This window comes from Anabrus simplex, chromosome 1 (genome assembly GCF_040414725.1).
Source record: "Anabrus simplex isolate iqAnaSimp1 chromosome 1, ASM4041472v1, whole genome shotgun sequence".
Classification (NCBI taxonomy): domain Eukaryota; kingdom Metazoa; phylum Arthropoda; class Insecta; order Orthoptera; family Tettigoniidae; genus Anabrus; species Anabrus simplex.
The window spans coordinates 1,563,182,335-1,563,205,193 of NC_090265.1; the positions used below are offsets into that span (position 1 = coordinate 1,563,182,335).

General features: G+C 37.3%; 1 protein-coding gene across 1 annotated transcript in view; it reads right to left on the minus strand.

Annotated features, from left to right (window-relative positions):
* rictor (rapamycin-insensitive companion of Tor) overlaps positions 1 to 22,859 on the minus strand; it is a 540,306-nt gene that overhangs the window by 132,692 nt on the left and 384,755 nt on the right. The window contains exon 23 of the mRNA XM_067138126.2: positions 17,249 to 17,474. Within this exon, the coding sequence (XP_066994227.2) occupies positions 17,249 to 17,474 (226 nt within the window). The remainder of the gene's footprint in view (positions 1 to 17,248; positions 17,475 to 22,859) is intronic.

Here is a 22,859-nt window from a genome sequence, read left to right on the forward strand (position 1 = left end):
TGAAAGTTGAGGTTGCCTTAAATAGGCGTGAGTAACTGAGAGCCTGTTAGTTCTCTCCGAACTGGATTTTTTGAGTGCCTCTAGAAGGCCTGAAGGTGTTTATTGGGAGGAAGTGCTCCTTGTATGAAGGGGTTTTCTACCCCATGAATTAAGTGTATATAGGTAAAGCGGAGCTTGGAGCTCAGGATGTATGCCCGAGAGCTTTGTAAAATGTAGGGCTGATAGCCCAAGAGGGTAAAAACACCCTAAAATTTGGATACCTCTAGTCTTGCTGTTTACTTGCAATTGTACCTGATTTTTGGCTTTAATCATTTCTTGTTGAACTTGTTGATATTCCAAATAATATGTAAATCTTGTTCTGTTTGAAAAATATAACCTTTGTTGAAGTTTTAAATTAACTTTAAATTTCGTAGTTAGAACCATTCGCCGCCCGCACCTTCTTTCCACATCTGCTAAACCATCAAAACACGGTAACAGTTTCAAAGTCCATATTATCTGAGACTTGCGAGAATATTAAACTTTAAGTTGATGAGGTCCGATGTAAGTTGGTTTGCTTCCTCATAAATTGACGTGGGTTTAACAAGAACAACCACTAAAAAAACACAATCTTCTTAAAGAAACATAAGCTCAGTTTAACACTTCCTTAACCGTGATGTAGAACCGTATTAAAATAATTCAATAAAATCTTCAAGCCGTTATAATGTAGCAATCGTAGTGAGGTGGAAACGAGCAGTCGGTGCTTTAAGATGTTAACAATTATCTCATTCCCAGTTCAATGCGGACCTGAAATAATAGGAATCTAGTAAACTATCGCTTAACTGAAAAGGCAGGAATATGAAATTTACGTCTTATAACGCAAACATTTAGTGACTCACCTCAAAAGATCGTTGTCCTTGCGAAGCACCGAGTAGCTTAGCGAGCCGTGTTGTGTTGGCAATCAAGTGTCCAAGGTTGGTTTGGGCCGAAGAGGGGAACTAGGGGAAAGAGGGAGGAGCAACTGAGGGGCGCCAACCTGTTGGAGCTCCGGAGGGCGTGATCATAAAAGGCAACAAGTAAAGCTATTGCGCATAATATGAAACACTGTCTTATTGTCCGGGATATGTACATTTTTAAAAAACTCAATAAGGAAATCAAAAAGAATATTTGATTTTTCAGAAATTTCATTTAAATTAAGGTTTGGATTAAAATACTGATCCAGGTGTATATAACAGCCCTCCATAACATCCAGTAAACCTCCTTTTCCTAAGTTCTCCAAAATCTCAATGTCCTGTTCTATAGATGTGAATTTATGTTTTAGATCATGTACATGCTGGCCCTACCGTGGAAAATCTGTTATATTTTATTGCATTGGTATGTTCCGTGTATCTAATTTTAAAACTTCGTCCTGTCTGACCTAGATATGTGCACCCACAGTAGCTACATTTAAATCTATATACTCCTGATTTGGTATATGGGTTTGATCTATTAACTGAAGTTGAATTGTGCAATACAACTGTATTATTATTATCATCAGGTACGAAATGAAACCTTCACATTATGTTTCTTGAAAACATTAGTAAACCTATATATATCTTTATTATAAGTAAAAATTGCGAATGCCTTATGATTGGGTTTGTCCTTGACCAAAGTGGTTTGTAAGCGGTATCTGAACTTGTTAATAATACGTTCAATAAAGCAGTCACTAAAACCATTACCCTTAGCTATTGAACGTATTATATTGAGTTCTTTATTCAAATTAGTTTTTGTCATAGGGATCTTAAAAGCCCGTTCTACTAAACTATTGTATGTAGAGCTTTTTTGACTCTGTGGGTGTTCTGAGTCCTGTCTAATAGTGACTGCCGTTTGTGTAGACTTTCTAAAAATACTATACGCAAAAGAAGAACCCGATCTGTTGATTTTTAGGTCAAGAAAATTAATTGATATATTACTTTCTGACTCCAACGTAAACTTAATCTGTGGGTCAATGTTATTAAGTACCTCTAGAGTAGCCTTTGCGTCTCTAACACGTTCATCCAAAATTACTATTGTATCATCCACAAATCTAGACCAAAACAGAATATTGTCAAAAACTTTGTCGTTCTCCATCATGTACGTTTCCAAAGCATTTTCATTTCCAAATTTCCAAAGAAATTTCATATTCCTGCCTTTTCAGTTAAGCGATAGTTTACTAGATTCCTATTATTTCAGGTCCACATTGAACTGGGAATGAGATAATTGTTAACATCTTAAAGCACCGACTGCTCGTTTCCACCTCACTACGATTGCTACATTATAACGGCTTGAAGATTTTATTGAATTATTTTAATACGGTTCTACATCACGGTTAAGGAAGTGTTAAACTGAGCTAATGTTTCTTTAAGAAGATTGTGTTTTCAGTGGTTGTTCTTGTTAAACCTACGTCAATTTATGAGGAAGCAAACCAACTTACATCGGACCTCATCAACTTAAAGTTTAATACTCGCAAGTCTCAGATAATATGGACTATGAAACAATATAATTTTAACACGGTTTTTAGATCATCAATATGATTTTTAAAATTGGTTTTATGTGACGTAGATAAACTTATGCGTTTGCCAATATTTCCTAAAATGTATATCAGCTGATGATGATGCAACAAAAGGCGTTGAAACTAGTTCTGATAAAATATATGTTGTAATTTCATCTTAACAACATTTTAATGTATTGAATAAGGTGGATACAAATTTTAATGAATTGTAATCCTGGTTCAATACGGACGAATAATGAAATTTATTAACTTAATTTCACATTGATGTAGGTTTTCAAAGTTGAAGGTCTTCCGGGGCGTGGAGCATCCTCAAGATCAGTTTTACCCACATTAAAGCGTTTGTGCCACTCAAAATCTTTCGCCTTTCCCATGGCTTCCTCTCTGTAAGCTTGCTGTAACATTTCCACTGTTTGTGTTGGAATTTTGTCCAGGAGAACACAATATCTAATCGAATTGTGCTGCTGCAACTTGAGATCCATGTTGGGTACAGCAAACATGGCCTCTTCCTCAGCTGCTCCTCTGAGAAGCCTGAGATGAGTGATGTGCTTTGCACTGTATCACTCAAGGTCAGAGTTTTCCAGTACTACCACCTGCAAACTCCAGCGCGGGATTATTGAACCAAAAAAAAAAATAAATAATTCGGTTATTTTTCTGCCACCTCTTCGTAGAAGATGATTGCCTAGTTGTACTTCCTCTTAAAACAATAATCACCACCACCAACACCATCAGAATAATTTACAGCTGCATTTACACTTGCACTATTCTCTGAAGAATAATCACTTTCTACATTATCTGCTTCTTGCAGAACAATGTTATTTGATCCATCTCCTGGTGCATCTTCACTGACAATAATAGTGTTCATAACTGACAAATTTAATTCATTGATGCATCCTTCTTTCAGGGATATTGTATCAGCAACTTAATCTATGTAGTCACGATCTATGGAAAGAGAATAACAAATCAACTTGTGTTTTGTGAAATCACTTTATAAATGTTACATCAATAATAGTGTTTTTCTACACTATTAATATGTTTCCATAAATCTGATTTATCTATTCCTATGAAACTGCCAGATATCCATTCATTTTCATTACTACTTCCGCCTCTTTCTGCCAAAGCACCTAATGCTACTTTCACTGACTTCATTCCTTTGTTCTAAACAGTGAAATACTGACTAAAATATTGTGTTTATATCATAGAGTAATAAGTTTCTCATTATAGAAAAACATATAACTGGCCCACTGTATGCTTTGTGAGGCGTGACCCATGATGTGTTTCAAAAGGCGCAAACAAAACAGTCAAAACCAGCTAAGTGTTTGCAAGATCACACAACTGATTACGAAGGTGCAGTTGTAAGAAGTGACATTAAACGGGTTGCAATTTTCCGATCCGATTTGTACTCACATAGGGGATTATAACACGCAATTCATAACAGGTTTAAATGCCTTTTAAGCTACACAACTCATTTTATGAAAATTTGCCACATAGCAGGTTTTGCAGGCGCAATGACTATATCTTGTCTGTTATAGTGTTTCTATGAAGATGATATAGTGCAGTTGCTAAGGTACTGCAGTCTAGCTTGATACATTTTTGTTCATGCCAGCTTTCAGCATAATTTAGATCTTCCTCCTCGTAAGTGTATATAGATCCACTTGTGAATTATTAACATATTTGGATTGCTTTCCTCCAGCAAGTTGTGGTGTGTCTTTTTCAAGCTTTTACACCCTGTCATCCACACCTGCCACTGGAAAAAAAAAAAAAAAAAAAGTATGTCACCCCTGAATCCCGCTTCCTGAGACAGGGTTATGGATGAGGGATGATGAAATTATACAATTTGTTTTTACGGCCAGATGCCATTATCAACACCAAAGATCTAATAACGGTGAAATGAATGATGGTGAATGTAATTGGGTAGAGAGGTGGAAGGTATTGGCTGTGGCTATGAATAGGAAGTGTCCGGGAAACCACAGAAAACCATTCTCGAGACAGCTGATGATGAGGCTTGAACCCACTTGTCTCCTGAATGCATAGCTTGACTCCATAGCCGTAGCGTGTTAACATAGATGGCCACTCCACTTGGTGATGTCAGAAGATATTTCATTTTTATTTTATATACTGCCGGGATGAATGGCTCAGACGGTTGAGGCACTGGCCTTCTGACCCCAACTTGGCAGGTTCGATCCTGGCTCAGTCCAGTGGTATTTGAAGGTGCACAAATACGTCAGCCTCGTGTCGGTAGATTTACTGGCATGTAAAAGAACTCCTGCAGGACAAAATTCAGGCTCCTTGGTGTCTCCAAAAAGCATAAAAGTAATTATTGGGATGTAAAGCAAATAACATTATTATTATTATTATTATTATTATTATTATTATTATTATTATTATTATTATTATTATTATTATTATTATTATTATTATTATTATTATTATTATTATTATTATTATTATTATTATTATTATTATTATTATTATTTCCCTTCTTTTTTTCTATGGGTTTAATATTGCTCCAACTCAACAGGCATTTGGTCAAGATTGGATAGGAAAGGGCTAAGACTGGGTAGGAAGCAACTGTGACCGTAATTACGATATCACTGGTGTAAAAATGGGAACTAGCCATGCGTCTTGGTAGGTGTGCTATTTACCAACTGAGAGCACAAGTTAGCACACTGGGGCAAAATGCTGGCAACCAGGAATGAGTTAGCTGGAAAATTTATAATGTACAATACTGGACCAACTATACTGGTATTATATATTTACTCATTTGAGGCTAATATTTCAGGTTCCCTATGGGAATCAACATCTATATCATGTATAGCCAACTCGCTCAGTACAAAAGATATACCGCATTTACTCCTGTATTAGACACACCCCTCCCCCCCACAACCTTGGCCTTTCGAGATGAAGAAAATGAAAAAAATAAATCTTGCATACAAGACCCCCCAACGTAATTTGTCAGAGAACAACAATGATTTCTCTTCGAATTGAGAACAAGCCTTCCTGCAGCTTTGAGGACATTACACAAACTTGTGAATAGTTTTGTCTGTACGACCCACGTTGTCCGTACGACCCACGCAGTGAAAACACGTGTCGAAGTCTTTCGGTACATCTGTGTTTTGTAGTTAAGAAATGCCCGCCTCCGTAGCATAGGTATACTGCAGCTCTGATGATGTCGCACAAATAACATTATTATTATTTTATATCCTAATTATTATTATTTCCCCTCTTTTTTGCTATGGGTTTAATATCGCTCCAACTCAGACAGGCATTTGGTGAAGATTGGATAGGAAAGGGCTAAGACTGGGTACGAAGCAATTGTGGCCTTAATTAAGACATCACTGGTGTGAAGATGTTTTGTGTCCGGCCTGCGGATTGCAAGCACGTATCAGTCATGGTATATGCTTGTGTTTTGTAGTTAAGAATGTCCACCAGCGTAACGGTTAGTGTGCCATATCCTGGCCACTTCTGTCTTTATCTGGTTCAGTCTACAGACAAACTACTTGTGTACTCACTGATTTCGGCATCATGGCCGAGTAATTAAAAGAAATAAGTTTCATAATGATAGATCCGTATTGAACTGTGATTACAATAGAGTAAAATAATATATTATTATTGGTCCACCTTTTCAATACAAAATGAAAATTACATAGGGACTAGTTTCGACCTAGTAATAGGTCATCATCAGCCTGAAGTAAATTAAAGCGTAAATATCGAAGAAAGACATAAACAATGTAAACACAAGTACAGTCTTTTTAAAGGTACATACCATGTGGGAATTTGAGTAGAGATATATTAAAAATAATAACTCTTCCAATTGACGAAGCACTGAGCGGAAGTTATGTAAAGTTCGGTGCACCGTATATTATAAAAGACCACTGTGCACTAAATGATGTAATAAAGAAGAAGAGTAGGTTGAATGCTGGCTTCTTCTTAGCTGTTGTATATTCGAAAAAAAAAGAAAAGAAAAAAAAACTTACTGTCTTTTATTCAGAATCAAATTTATGGTCCGCATTGAACTGCGAATTTATATCCACCTTTATTTAACTCCATATATGTTATTCCACCTCGTGAAACATCCATCGTCCTTCAAGATTCCAGAAGCAGAAGAGCTTTCTCCTAGTATCATACTTCGCATCGTCTATTAATTCTACTTTATAAACATCTTGAGAAGACAATGTTACGATTCTTTATTTTCAATTGATCTCTGAATGAACAACATTATCGCTTAAGAACCAAGTTTTTTCGATTTCCATTTCCACAATTTATAAGACGCACGGAACTTTTTTAAGGATCTCTATTTTTTAACATAATATAGCGCTTCTCTGGTTTCCTAAGCCTCCTCGCGCAACAATTGCCTTGTTCCAAAAAATGAAGAGCCTTTCCAACATCCATGTATTTTGACGTCTTTCAATACCTTACAAAATACGACGTAATCTTCTTCGAATATACAACAGCTAAGAAGAAGCCAGCATTCAACCTACTCTTCTTCTTTATTACATCATTTAGTGCACAGTGGTCTTTTATAATATACGGTGCACCGAACTTTACATAACTTCCGCTCAGTGCTTCGTCAATTGGAAGAGTTATTATTTTTAATATATCTCTACTCAAATTCCCACATGGTATGTACCTTTAAAAAGACTGTACTTGTGTTTACATTGTTTATGTCTTTCTTCGATATTTACGCTTTAATTTACTTCAGGCTGATGATGACCTATTACTAGGTCGAAACTAGTCCCTATGTCATTTTCATTTTGTATTGAAAAGGTGGACCAATAATAATATATTATTTTACTCTATTGTAATCATGGCCGACTCTTGAAATTCATTGTACACCCAAACTTAGCCCAAGAAAATCACAGATGTCGTCTTTGTCATCCTGTGACTTTACGACTTTTGTTCCCAATCTTGACTATCTTGTTTTCTCCTTTGCTCTTCTCCTAAGTCTTCATTCGTGGGAAGGGTTATGACGGGCGACTCTAAGTTTGCAAACACTTGTTTTTACAAGCATTATTTTAAACGCTTTAAGAATATGCATTTTGTCTCAGAGGTTTCCAACGTGCCTTTGCACATACATGTATGTACAGGTAATGTAACTAACATTTATTTTATTTTTCATTCTGTTTTTTTTTTTGTAGTTGGCCTCGTGGATCATGTCTTTTTATATAGCCTTGTGGCATTGTGGTTGGTCACTATTTCTTGCCTCCATGAGTATGTATTTATTTATTTATTTATTTATTTATTTATTTATTTATTTACTTATTTGGTGGCCCGTTTTGCTCTTTCTGTTGTTTTTATAAGCTATGTTTTTCTTTGTGTTACAATTCGGTACATTGATTTGCATTTTACTATAATTGAGTGTCTGTATCATATGAATGAGCTCTGTTGTACCTTGGATATGTTTTACTCTGATTTTATTCTACGGTTCATGTGTGGAAGTCTCTGTATTATTATTATTATTATTCATGTACCAAATTGCTCTCCGATATCCCCACTATGTTATCGTGCATTGGAAGGGCCTGTACATGGATGGTTTGTGTTGTTTTGGTATTTGAATTGTATATGAGAGACGTATTGATGATGTGATTTGGGCCCCCAATCTTGTGTGGGTTTGGCCTTGAATATCCACATGTAACGTTATTTATGAACCGCACTTCTACATTTGGGTCCTACTAAGCACTGTTATCTTTTATGCGTTCCCTGTTTCTTGGACTCCTTTAACCATTTGGGCGAGTGTTTGAATGCGAGGTATGTAGGATGTATATCATTTTGCCTAGTTGTGTCGTTTATTTTTATTTTTGCTTTTGAGGCCCCTGGCATTTTTTTTTTCTTTTTTTGGTGTGAGTACATATATTCCCCTACTTATGCTTTGTTTATCTCAGACCCCGGGTGCCATACCTACGGGCACCTTCTTTTCCCTTCATGTTTGGTTCGGCCAAATTTGATCTTTCTTCTTTTTGTATTAGTTGTAAACCACTGTTGAGTGGCATCCCATTGAACGGCCGTGTATCGTGTCCGTTAAAGACACGTCCTCTTAATATGGAGAAAAGTAATTAATTTATTACTTTGGGCTGAGCTATGTATCAAACATTCACTGTATTTTGTTCCCAGGTAACAATTTCTTTTATTATTTTCTAATTAATTGTATTCAATGTGTGATTGAACCTGTTGGGTGATGCAGGTTATGAGGAGGTGTGATGCTATAAGGATAGTGAATTGTGTATCGAGCTCATGTATTATTTCCCTCTGGGCCTGTTTTCCATTTTTTTGGGGGTTATTTTATCTCTTTTTGATTTTCATGTGGCCATCTATTATTTTGATTTTATTATTATTTAATAACACCTTTTTGTTTTTTGTTTTTAATCAGCGTTATTGTTGGAATAGGAGGGGTAGCTTTTAAATTTTAACCTTTTAATTTAATAGGCTCGAGTTCAGTTCATGACTTCGTCTCTAGTCATTTTCGACTTGGTCCATGTGAACATCACAGGTAAGTATTTATGTATCACCCCATTACCTCTGGTTGATTTAAGCTTCCACTGATTTTTTTATTGTTTTCATTTTTTTAGGGTTATCTTTCTGCCTGTGTATGTGTTGTGTTTTTTCGGCTATTTATTCCTCGGTGCTCATCGTGCCCAGATCTGCCATGGGGATGCGAGACGAATAACATGGGGCTGGTCTAACACAATAACATATAGTATCCATAGTAGGAAACTACAAGTTCACACTGTGTAGGGGTGCATTAGCACAATTAGCTGCCGTTCTCGGGAGCCTGAGTTCGATTCGCAGTACAGTACTGCCAGAGATTTACGAATGGCAAGAAGGCTGATGTGTAGTAAAAATGGTACATGGAACTCCCCTCCACTGGGGGTGCTTTCTACAGCATGGCTTTATTCAGAAGGAGTGGCTTCTGCAATACATACACCAACTGGGAATATCAGAGACCATCTCCAGAAATCGTTTGGGAATAGATTCTCACAGTTTAGACTCTATAGTCGAGAATGAAATTACGTCACTTGGAATGACGACATGCCTGTAGCAGGGAAGTTGGCGTCACAAAACGATAATTCAAATTAAAGCAGTGATTAGGTTTACTCAGGTTTTCTGTGTGGTAGGCCTACTGCTCAACTGACAGAGAAAAATGATTGGCCATTAAGTTCTTTTGTATCAATATGCATAATATGATAATATTTTACCCTTATCCCCTTTCTCTACGGGGTCGAGTATGAAGCGAGATGAATCTTTGGAGTGAGTTTTTACGACCGTATGCCCTTCCTGTAGTCAACCTCGTCAGAGGAATTAATGAGATTAAAAAAATGATGTGACATGAGTAACTAAAATTGACTATATGTACTTCATACAATAGGCCTAAAAGTCATGTTCACCATTTATTGTCTTTTTACATTTAGAAATACTGCCTTCCAACGAAAATAGCCAGTATAACTCAAATACATTCATACGTTTGTTAAAGAATAGTAAACGTAAACTCGTGTCCTCATCCCGAGGTGGTGCAGCTCTTTTCAGGCACACCACCATTGGAGGTGAGCTGCATGTACCATTTTAACCACATACCAGCCCTCCTGCCATTCTTAAATTTCTGGCAGTACCGGGAATCGAACCCAGTCCCCCGAGGACGGCAGCTAATTACACTAACCGTTACGCTACGGAGGCGGACTAAAGAATAGTGTAGAATGTTTACATGTATAATTTATAGCTCTTTATAGCCTAGAAGTCATGTGTTCACTGCACAAAATTTGAGGTTATTGCATACTGGACTCCCATTTACAATTTTTGGCCGTAAAAGTGGGGGAAAAAAAGGTGGGGGGTCTAAAATGCGAGTAAATACAGTATTTTAGTCTAGCCTAAGATACGTTAATAATAGTAACTGAATTGATACTTTCTTTTAATAGTTGTATTCCTTCTTCTATAAGAGGATAAGTTTTTAACTCTAGAAATGGCAACTGTCGAATATTTGACAGTGCCACTACAGCGGGGACCAAACTTAATGTTCGTATTTCTTCTCATAATTTCCTCATTTCGTAAGTTATAATTTTCATTTCCATGTTGACGTATAACTTATATAATAGCAATTAATTGAGGGATGTTCCACCATTCAACACAATATATAATACACAACATTTATTAAGTTGTTATATTTTCCCTCATTTCGTCAACAGATGTCATGACAGTCTTACTTTTTGTTGTTCTTGATGTCCATGGCAGCCGTGAATTCAGTTTCATTCATATTTACAACCTCTTTGCGCGCAATTTAACAGAAATAAATGAGTGCAGTTTACTGATGATCTGCTTGAGCATCATTTCTGTAGTGTTTGTAAACAAAACTTCACGGGTCTGCAAATTATTTACTTCTGTATATATGTTATTTAATTGACTATATGCATTTTTAGTGCAGCGTGTGTCTAAATATTGGCATCTTCTGTTCATTATGGAAAATGATTAATGAAGTAGTGCGAAATTTGTTGGCAGATGGAAGTGACGGAGCTGACTTTGAGGTTATTGAGAATGAACCAACAGATTAAGAGTTAGATTTGGAATGTTCATCAGCTATTTCTTTGCATCAAATATCGGAAAGTGAACGTGATGACGAACCTCCCATAAAGCAACCTATCATAACAACGTGGTCTAAGGTCACACCTCCAAATGATAGCGTGCCAATACATTTTTCCTAATATTATCAAGAATATACTTCTCAGTGATGAAACTTTTGCTAGTGCATTACAGATACGGTAGAGGGGGGCAAGAGTACGCGGACGGGTAAGAGTACGTAGTGGTTTAATTCAACCGTTGGTAGCACTGATAAAGATTTTGTGGTGCAGCGTGGCAGGAAGTTGCTTACTGAGTGCTGTTTACAAGTGAGTTAGAAGCTCTGTGAATTTTGCTGCGAATGAGAGGTAAAATCCTGTTTTGGATACTTTCACTGTAAATTTTATTACTCATATAATACGAGTGTACAGTTAGTGAGTTTAAATGGAGTGAATTAGTTTTATACGACAACAATTGTGTGTTCATGTACTCCACGCTACTGTGTCAAAATTTACTATAACGCTAACGCTTCTGCCATCTAGCAAGTTTTTCCTGTACACTGAACAGAACGGCCAAGAGTACGCGCCACATTTGAAGGTTCTTTTCTTTACAGTAGTCAACGCGATCAAGTTTCTCTTGCGAAATCTTAATTATAATTGTTATTATTATCAATAATATTATCTTTCAGATTGTCATCATGGGTAAATACAAACGGACGACAGATAGGAGTATTTTTACTCAGGAAATGTTTGACACAGCAAAAGTCCTTCTAAGGAATGGACAGAGTCAACGATCCGTGGCGAAGAAAATAGGAGTCAATGAGGCTACCATTCGGAAAAGATTTAAAGCAGTGAGTATTGTCTTTCAGGCTCCAAATTAGCTGACATAGTATAAAGAGTAAGATGGGGGAAAATACAATTTCAGTTAGGAATTTTTATTGTCCTTGCAGGGTACTGTTCCGGATACATTCGGCCGATTCAAGAAAGTATTTAATGAATCCGTGGAAAGTGAGCTCGCAAAACATGTTCAAGACTTAGTTTCAGGATTTCATGAAATAACCAGAAAGCAGCTGATGAAAGTGGAGTATGATTTTGCAAGTTTGTAATAATAATAATAATAATAATAATAATAATAATAATAATAATAATAATAATGTTATTTGTTTTATGTCCCACTAACGACTTTTCGGTTTTCGGAGACGCCGAGGTGCCGGAATTTTGTCCTGCAGGAGTTCTTTTACGTGCCAGTAAATCTACCGACACGAGGCTGACGTATTGAGCACCTTCAAATACCACCGGACTGAGCCAGGATCGAACCTGCCAAGTTGGGGCCAGAAAGCCAGCGCCTTAACCGTCCGAGCCACTCAGCCCGGCTTTGCAGTTTGAACGGACTGCCTTGAAAGATTCCAGTTTCCACCTCATCGAATATTTAACATTGCCTATGATTTCAGATTCCGGTTATATGCACACAGAGCTATTCTTGCAGTGGTGAATAGGTGGTAATAAAAAGTTTTTAACTTTAATAGATTATCTTCAATACGGTCTAATTATGAGATTTATCACATGTAACTTCATTAATCACGTAAAGCCTTCTGCCGATGACCCTGTTCTCCTCATTCTGGATAACCATGTGTCCCATTGTTCTCTCCTGGCTGTGATTTTCTGCAGAGAGAATCACGTAATTCTCCTGTCCCTGCCACCTCACACAAGTCACATGATGCAGCCACTGGATAGGGTCATTTTTGCTCCCTTGAAGAAAATCTACGCTGAAGAAGTGGAAAAGTGGTTGTGTTCTCATCCAGGGAGATCTGTCACTCAAATGCAGGTACCCGGGCTGTTTAAAGCGGCATTCAATAGAGTAATAAATATTGAAAAGGCAGCACATTCATTTTCTGCTACGGGTATTTACCCATTCAACCCTAATATTTTTTCGGAGGAAGATTTTCTTCCCGCAGAGGTCACTCATGTTAGAATGCCCGAAGAGGACTTTGAAGAAGATTCAGTAGAGAGAGAAGCTATGGAAGTGACCTCAGAGGTGGAAAGAGTTGAAAAGACGACCGAAGAAACAGCAAACGATAAATCTAATGGAAGTGTTAGGATCAATGCTCTTCACCCATTGCCGAAGTACAAGAACAAAACTCACACCAAAAGGCATGGAAAAAGGTCTGAAATTCTATCAGATTCTCCATACAAAAATGCACACGTGGAGAAACAAGTAAAAAAGGATGAAGAGCTTCGTAGGAAGGAAGAGAGGGTAAAATCTAAAACTGGGAAGAAAGACAGGGGAAGAACACTTGCAAGAAGTTCAACTAGGCGTAAACTTAACTTCGTCACGTCCAAAGCCTATGATAAACCCTCAACCTCACTTCAGAGGTGGTCGAAACTAAAACTGTGGAATACGTCTGCCCAGGGTGTGGTGAAGTGCAGAATGATGATGCCTGGGTGCAGTGTAATGAGTGCTAAGAGTGGTGGTACGAACTATATTCCTCTTATGAGGGCGAATGCGCTTTTGTTTGCGACTATTGTTAGTTGTTTCCAGACATCTTAGCTGTTTTCAGACATTTATTTTCTCACTGGGTATAGTTGAAAGGTGTTTTAATGTTATTGCCGTATACGGAAGGTAATATTTTTATTTACAGGGAAAATTATAAATTATTTGACATGCGTACTCTTGGCCTCAGTAATGCGTACTCTTATCCGCCCAGGGCGGCCAAAAGTTCGCATTTCCCAAAAATTGTTTGAAATAAATTATTATAATGTACTTGAATAGTAATGTCTTTTAACTGCATACCAACGTTGTTTGATTGTTTTACTTTCATGTAGTGCAGTCTTAGGAATAAAAGATAGCGTAATAAGAAAGTTATTAACCAAAATAAACTAAATGCGTACTCTTACCCTCCTCTACCTTACATTATTGAAAATATGTATATCTCAGTTTGTTTGTGAAATGTTCCAGTTTTGTGTACATACGATCGAAAATTTTATTATTATTTTGAATTTAGGAATTACACTTTTGAACAGACTGTACGTTTTTCTAGTGAAAAAATTTATGTAATTTCGTGTCACCATGACAATCCTTGGTGTATTAGCTTTACATAGATATATAGAACTTCATAGATTTATTTCGTACCTTGCAGATATTTTGTATTTTATTTAGCCAAGTAAAAGTTGCCAAATATGGCTGCCACCACAAGTAGACAGTCTCATCATCATCATGATGCTTGTTGTTTAAAGGGGCCTAACATCGAGGTCATTGGCCCCTAATGGTACGAAATGAAATGACAACAAAAAGTTCAAAATCATCCACTGACCAAAATAAAAAAAATGTCATGAAGAATGAATGGATGGACATGAACTAAAAAAAACAATAAAAACAAAAAAACAGTGGATCCAACTCAAAAACAAAAGGTCATAAATAATAGTATTACTGACCAAGGGACCACTTATAAAGCACAATCCTGAATCGAGGATGCTTGATGTCTAAAGGGGTCCAAAATCCAGGTCTAAGGCCCCTCAGAATGGTACATGTCGCGAGTAAAGTAGAACCATGGAATTTGTCATGTTGGGGTACTAATCAAAAGTAGCGAAGACTCACGGTGTTCCACACAAGATGGTACTACTCACAAGTATTGTACTTAGTACAGGTAACGCAGACCTATGGTGTTTCTCACACAATTGCGCCACTCATAGCCAACACAAACCGATGAGGTTACTCACCTAGGTGTACTAGTCACGGGTACCGGTATTCCCGTGGTGTTCCTCATAGTGGGTACTAATCACAGGCAATGCAGACCCATGGTGTCGCTCACATGGGTACAACGCATGGGTACTGGAAACCCACAGGAGAACCCACTCTTTGCTGCTACAAGTCACAAACCTATTTTGTACCTAATATAGTGGTACTACTCGCAAGTACAGGCTACCCATGGTGTTCCCTGCGTGATGGTACGAATCAAAAGTAGTTTCATGGTTCTAATTCAATCATCCCTTGGTCGCCCCTTTTAGTCGCCTCTCACGACAGGCACGGGATTACCGTGGGTGTATTTTTCGTCTGCGGCCCCCACCCACAGGGGGTAGAGAGAGAGAAAAAAGAAGAAAGAAGGGATCCGTCACATCGAAACATGAAGTAACGGACGAAGAAAGGCAAGGGCCACGAAGGGCATGAAAATGAAAGACTCCCTAGGCCTCGAATGCTCTAATACCGTCGGGGTCGGAAAAGAACAAGAGTTGACCACGGGAGGTCGGACAGGATAGACGAAAGTGAGGAGCCTGGCACAAGTAAGTGGAAGCAATGCCAAGACTCAGCCAAGGGCCCCGTGGTCGCCAATCCACACTCCCAAGTTTAGAGCCCCTTGGGCCCCTTATAGTCGCCTCTTACGACAGGCAGTGGATACCGCGGGTGTATTCTACATGTGCGTCCCCCCACCCGCAGGGGGTAGTGTGTTTGGTCCGCGAGAGGTAGGGTATTTTATTTCCCTCAAGTCTGCCGGCAAGCCGGTTAGGACGCCCCTATCCGCCACCTGGGACATGCAACGTGGGAGTATCACCTCTCCCCCTGCTACGCCAGCGTAGTAGGTTCGTGGCAGTCTCCTGCTAACAGTTTGCTTTCATCTAACAGTAGAGGGATGGTGGTTACTGTTGATTTGGTCACAAAATGATCAGTACAATAAAATGAGATATACTTTAATTGGTTTATACCATCAAGTTTCTCTGTAATCACTCAGTCTGAACCAGAATGGTTCCCTTGTTGGTGCTGTCTTACACCATAGATATGCAAAATTAAAAATTAAATTAATAATCCACCTTCAATACTAATACTGAACTAAACAAGTTATAATGGTAGCGAATATTTGTTGCATGACAGCCTACATCTGGATTAGGAACATAATCATATGAAGTTTACCAGTGTGGTGCATATCTGTCTTGTGATAGCCTAGTTATGGATACGGAACAAGTCATGAAATTCCTTACTAATGGAGATAAAATTAAAATCTGTCAAAGTGGACTGGCATCTGCATCTTTAAGCACACATAGATGTATTACTGTTAATTCACAGTTTCAACTCGATCACCAAAATGGTGGCCAAAAGCATTCTCTCACGGTTGCTTATGGTTGAGTGTAACCTCCAATTCATTGTCTAAGAGTGTGACCAGAAAATAACGTTTTATAACCCACTGGTTTGAAATAAAAGGCTTCTACTAACATGTGTTTTAGAAAGAGTGTGATCTGCATATTTCTGCAGGCCCCCATACATATGTTTTTGTATTTGTTGTCTGGCGTTTTTCACACCTTTCAGTGCATTTGCTACTTTATAAGCCCCAGCGGAAAAAGGTTTAATATTTGTTCTCTCGTGTTTTTCACACCTTTTAATACTCTGATCTTTAGAAATGGTAAAAATAATCTCACTGTACCTACTGATACATGATGTAAAATGCCCTCATATTAGAAAAAATTGTGTCTAGTGTTTCCATATCCCTATTTGATAGTTTTTATTTGTGTATTCAATAGTACGTTTTCTTGTTTAACACATTCTGTTTCCTTGTCTCCTGCAGAAACGTCTTAACAAGATTTTACTGTATTCAGTCTAGAATAAGGTTGAATATGAACTTGTTCAAAAAATTTCTATCAGGAGGGGGATCTTCGAAATGGGCCTAAAGTAGAAAACTCAATGTATCTCTCCTACAGTTGGTTTTACATGGAAATAACTCATGGTGATTTTTTGTTCTATACCTTTTCCAGATACAGAAGAAATATAAGGGAACTATCAGTGGCATTTGTGTGAAAGTTTAGGTCCAAGAGCAGGTACTAACTCTATAGATTGTAAAGAGAATTGCCATGAAGATCGTTCCAGCAACCTTTTAAAGGCTTTGTATATCTGTCAGTAGATTTTTCATATTAACCTTATACCTGGTTTTGTTTTATATGGGAGATCAAATCAAGATCAGCAATAATGAAAAATAATATGAAAGAGCAAAGGGCCTTAGAGAGCAAGGAAGCTAGTATGTCATAAGCCACTTACAAGTAGAGGCATGCCCGTTAATGTGTCTCAAAACTCCGGGGGAACAATATGAGGGATGGAAAAACATGTAATCATGTACATGCTAAGTGACTGTCCCTTCAATGATGGGTACTACAGCTAGTAAATATATAAATAAATAAGAAGGGTTAACTGTGCTGCTACTGCAATAGAAGCAGTAAAACTTACATTGGGTTTTGGTGCTGTCTTTCAGAATTACGTTCAATAGCACGGGCAGATACACCAGCACATGGATCATCAAAACCAAGAAGCTCTTCTGCTGCCAAGGAGCTTGAGTCAGAGTACACAGGTCGACGGTAACGATGCAGGGAACGCAAAGTTGCATAGCCTAATAAATCTTGTTGACTGATTCGAGTATCAGGTGAACTGGGTGTGCCCTCTGAAGTAATACTTCCTGAAATCATAAAGTTACCGAGAAGAGAATAATAATTTCTATTAAACTCTATGCATTAAATACACATTCATTAATGAATGAATTTGATAATGTCATAGTAGGCAGTATTAATGCTAATGGCCCTCTCTTATACGTCACAATATACAACTAATCCAAAAAGAAAATCTGAGCACTCTCAAATCCAAAGTAACAACTACAAATATTATTGTTTAACTGGAATTTAATTTAGGAAGCAAACAATGAGATTTTATTCCACAAGATGTTATATTTCTGGACTTCAATTTGTAACTTAAAATGTAACATTTAATTGTGTCAACACTAAAGTATGGCTTCCTTCTTAACACAGGACTTCAATTTAAAAAACATTAGAAGTTGTAGGGGTTAAGTATGCAATTTCAGTTGATGGAACAATCCCAAATTCAGATTCAACTGTAATTTAAGATTGTTAAAGAGAATCCAAATGTTGGAGATTCAACTACTCTGAATCATGCAGTATCATGTTGAGGTCTTTTTGAGCAAACTGTCATGTAGTTTTATTTGATACTAGCTTTAATTCACAGCTTCCCACTCAGGGAATTTGTCTTTGTAATCATTCATAGAATAGACAAACATGGAAAATTGTAACAAAATGTGTGCAATAGATTTTGAGAAACAGCAGAACATTGCAGACACATACTCTGCAGCGTGGAAGACTTTTAGTAGTTACTTTGAATTTATTTCTTATTAAGAAAGGAGTTTACATTCTATCTAATCAATACATTGATACGTTATGATTGTCATCAATTCATTAAAGAAAATATCTAAGAGAGAGAGCAATCTTGTATACAACGTAAAATGTCCAATTAAAAAGGCAAATAGGAACATTAAAATAAATCTTTCAAAGGTTAAACACACTGAGTCAAAAATTATATACATTCAATTAAAATCTTCATGTTGTATATATAATCTGTGATTATGTGCAGGCTTGAATCTTGATGAACCATTAATGATAAAAATAACAACACTAACACTCAATTAATCCACTAGACAAGTATAAAAATATGCTCATGTACATAAAATTTGTGGACATGCAAAGATGCAGTCTTCTGTGAAAGCATAACACTACTGCATTAATCTAACGGATATCCTAGTGTTGAAAATAATATAAAGTCATTTCCAGGTGTAGGACCATGTGGTAGAGATATTTAGCAGAAGAAGAAGAAATAGAAATAGTATCTTAGAAAAGTCAAAGGTGTAAAAAGTACGAAGACAGAAAAATAATGAAAACAATAGACTTACCCCTCAACGCACCAGCAGGAGCACAACGATCACCAGTTATTAGTACTGTGAAGGCTTGGTGGAGGTTTAGGTTCAAGGTGATGGGAGAGGGGGGTAGGAGAAGAAGGAAGGGGGAAATGACAGGGAAGAGGGGTGAGGGAATCTGTGTGAAAAATTACTGGTGACCCCGACATTTATTAAATGTTTTGTCATAATATTTGGCAACTACGGGGATTATAGACTCCAAACGAACGTTAGTGTTTTAGGAAATTTCATTAATACTGAAAGTCAGATTGGTAAACTGGTCAAGCAAAATTAAATACTTCTCAGTAATGTTAAGAAGGGGGCCTTTCTAACTGAAACTGAGTATGTTCAAGTCCTGTTGGATGTTAGTGAAATGATGGTTAAATCTTTAACATACTGGTCCATAGCAGAAAATTTATTGTGTTTGATAGCGTTAACATGTTCAAGAAAGTGGACATTAAAGTTCCTCCCTGTTTGACCTACACAGGAGGTTCTACAATCTGTATATTCCCGAACGTCCAAATTTATTGAATGCATTTATGGGGTTAGAATTATGGAGCAGACAAGAATTATTGTTGATACAGATGATAATTATTGTTGATACAGACGATAATTATTGTTGATAGTTCTGAATGCTACATGAATATTGTATTTCTTTAAGGGGTTAGTAATATGATGCTGTTATTATTATAAGAAAACGTGGCATACTTTCTTTGCAGTTTGGATTCTGTAATGAGGTTGGATTTAAATTTATGTCCAATTTTATTAATGAGGTTACTGATATAATGAAGACTACAGCCATTGCTTAACGCTATTTGACGGATTGTATTTAATTCTATATCAAGATCTGACTTGGACATGGGAATGCTGTAAGCTCTGTTGATCACAGTGTGATATGACTGATGCCTTCTCGTGAGAGTTGGGGTACATAGAGTCTGCCCTAATGGTGGTGGAAGTCTGCGTGGGTTTTCTGAACATTTTAAAAGTGAGATGGTTCTCTTGGGTATTGTACAGGTCTAGAATCTAGATAATTGATGGAATTATTATTTCCTTTTTCTAATGTGAACTTGGCATAGGGATCTACGTTCTTAAGTGATCGTAGTATCATTTCACTGTTAGTTGATCATTCGTCCAGCACTACAAGGACATCGTCAGCAAACCTCAGCCAACACTCAATGCTGTTTATATTACTGATAGCTGTGTATTCAACATAATCAATATAAATCTCAGCCAAGATCCCTGAGGCCGACAAACCATGGGAAGACCATATTGTCTATAAATTATATTGTTGAAGGTGAAATAATTGTTATTCAAAACAAACTCTAAAATGTTCATGAACTCTTCAATTGCAAGTATGTTTTCTACTACTCTCAACACCAGGATATCTCTTAGATTAATGTAGCAGTACTGTACTTTCAAAGAAGACTGCATTGTTGCAGATCCACAAATTTCATGTGTGTGTCTCATTTTTATACTTGTCCAGTTGATTGAGTGTGTTATTTTTATTACTAATGGTTCATCAAGATTCAAAACTGTATATAATCACAGGCTATGCACATAACATCAAGATTTTAATAAAATATATGTAATTTTTGACTCAGCGTGTTTAACCTTTGAAAGATTTCATATACCTATTTGACTTTATAATTGGACATTTTAAGTTGCATATTAGATTGATATGTCTCTCTCTTAGATATTATCTTGTAGGAAAAACTGTTGAACATGATCGTATAACTGAACAAAACTAGTCCAGAAAGAATTTTTCTTTAATGAATTAATGACAATCATATAAGGTATTTATTAGGTGGAAAATAAAATCCTTTCTTAACCCCTACGCTGCCATGTTCGGCTTTAAATAGCACGAGTTGCGCGAGTCTTGCCGGGTCATGCCATTCTTCCCATCCGCTAGTGTACTGTTCGTACGTTGCATCGTTTGTGTGTGGAAGTGGGTGTACTTTAATCACATATAAGTTTTAAAATCGTAATTTACACTGCACAAGGTGACTTCAGGACATAATTAGTGCGCAGCCGAAGGAAAGGAAATCGAAGACGACATTTCTAAGTGGCTTTCCGAAAGTATGTCAGACGATGACACGGAGGAAAATGATGGTGATTTTCTCTGTGATATGACTAGTGGATCAGAGTTGGTAATCGGTGATAGTGATGACGGCAGTAGTGAGACCGACAGTGAGTCTGGTGAGGCTACGGAGAGTCCTAGGTTCATTGTGTCTGGTGCATGGAAAGAAGTCCGAGGCGTGATGAAAGGGTCGGATACTTTTTGTATAATTTCTGTTTCTTTTTTGCAGTGTATACACAATGTTTCTTTCCATAGTGCCACATACGCATGTTACCGTATTACTTTTAGTGTTGTAGGGTATTTCTGTGAACATGAACAACAGTTCCAGTAATTTTTTCACACCGGGCGAGTTGGCCGTGTGGTTAGGGGCACGCAGCTGTGAGCTCACACCCAGGAGATAGTGGGTTCTAACCCCACTGTCGGCAGGCCTGAAGATGGTTTTCCTTGGTTTACCATTTCCACACCAGGCAAATGCTGGGGCTGTACCTTAATTAAGGCCATGGCCACTTCCTTCCCATTCCTAGGCCTCTCCTGTCCCAGCATCGCCAAAAGACCTATCTGTGTCGGTCTCGGGTAAAGCAAATAACAAATAAAGACATATCCATCAATATGGGCTTCATAAATGAAGTCTATTGCTTATACATAGTTACTATGAAGTCACAATGTTTCTGTATACTGCGAGGCTCAGCAGCTCAGATGGTAGAGTGCTAGAATTCTGAGCCCAAGTCGGTGGGTTTCATACTGGCTCAAATGTGCCAAACTTGTGTCAATAGAAAGCAAAGGAACTCCTGTGGGACACAATACTAACTGTTATTATTATTATTATTATTATTATTATTATTATTATTATTATTATTATTATTATTATTATTATTATTCTGTATACACTAAATATTTTGTTGCATCACCAGCACTCATGAAAATATATTGGATATCTTACTACTGTATCTGGATATGCCAACATATCTATAAGCAAGTTGGTATAAAAATTAAAAATATCACCAAGAGGAAAAGTCCTCTCAGTTTGAATTACTGTGTTGATGAGATGGCAGTACATCATGTGGATCACTGTAAGTACCTAGCTCTTAACATAAGGAATGATCTTCATTGGAGTAATGACATTAATGAGGTTGTACAGAATGGTTACAGATCTTTTCACATGGTTACTAGGGTATTTAGGAGTTGCAGTAAGGATGTAAAGGAGTGTGTGTATAAGTCTCTGGTAGGACACCAATTAGTGTATGGTTCCAGTGTATAGGACCCACACCAGGACTACTTGATAGGAGAACTGGAAAAGATCCAAAGGAGAGCAACATGATCTGTTCTTGGTGATTTCAGACAAAGGAGTAGTGTTACAAAAATGTTGCAAACTTTGGGCTGGGAAGACGTCGGAGTAAGGAGGCGAGATGCTCGACTAAGTGGTACGTACAATTTACAAACTGCATTATATAGATCTGTATTGATACAGTTTAAATTGAACCACTGATTGGAAAAAGGGAATAATTCTACTTTTTCAGTAAAATAAACTGAAATAGCCATTTTGTTTCTTAAATGTATGTGCATCTACTGAGTGGAGAAAGGAAATATATCTGTACTTCCATACCAGTTAAAATCACATGTTTGTTAGGTGATGAGTGGAATAAGGGAATAACTCAATAAGTAGTTCCCTTTTTCCAGTCATCGCTGCGCTAGTGGCTGGCTTGGTAGCCATTTTTGTCTATAAAAGTGTGCAGTGTTCTTCAGCTTGTGAGCGTTAATGTATAAGTTTGATCGTTTTTTTTTTTTGTTTGTTTGTTTAAAGTAGTTGTTTTAATCAAGGTTTGAAGTAATATAGTGGTACTGGTGATTAAAACGCAAGTCACTGTGAGAAGTTTAGCAAGAAACTAACCTACATTTATTTGTGGTGGTAGTGAAACTGAATATTGAACTTTGGGTTTTAGGTTAGGTATAGGCCTTGTAACTCCTACAATGAACGCTTCAGAAGATGAAATGCCTCAGCCCAAGACGAGGAAACCTGTTTTAAATAC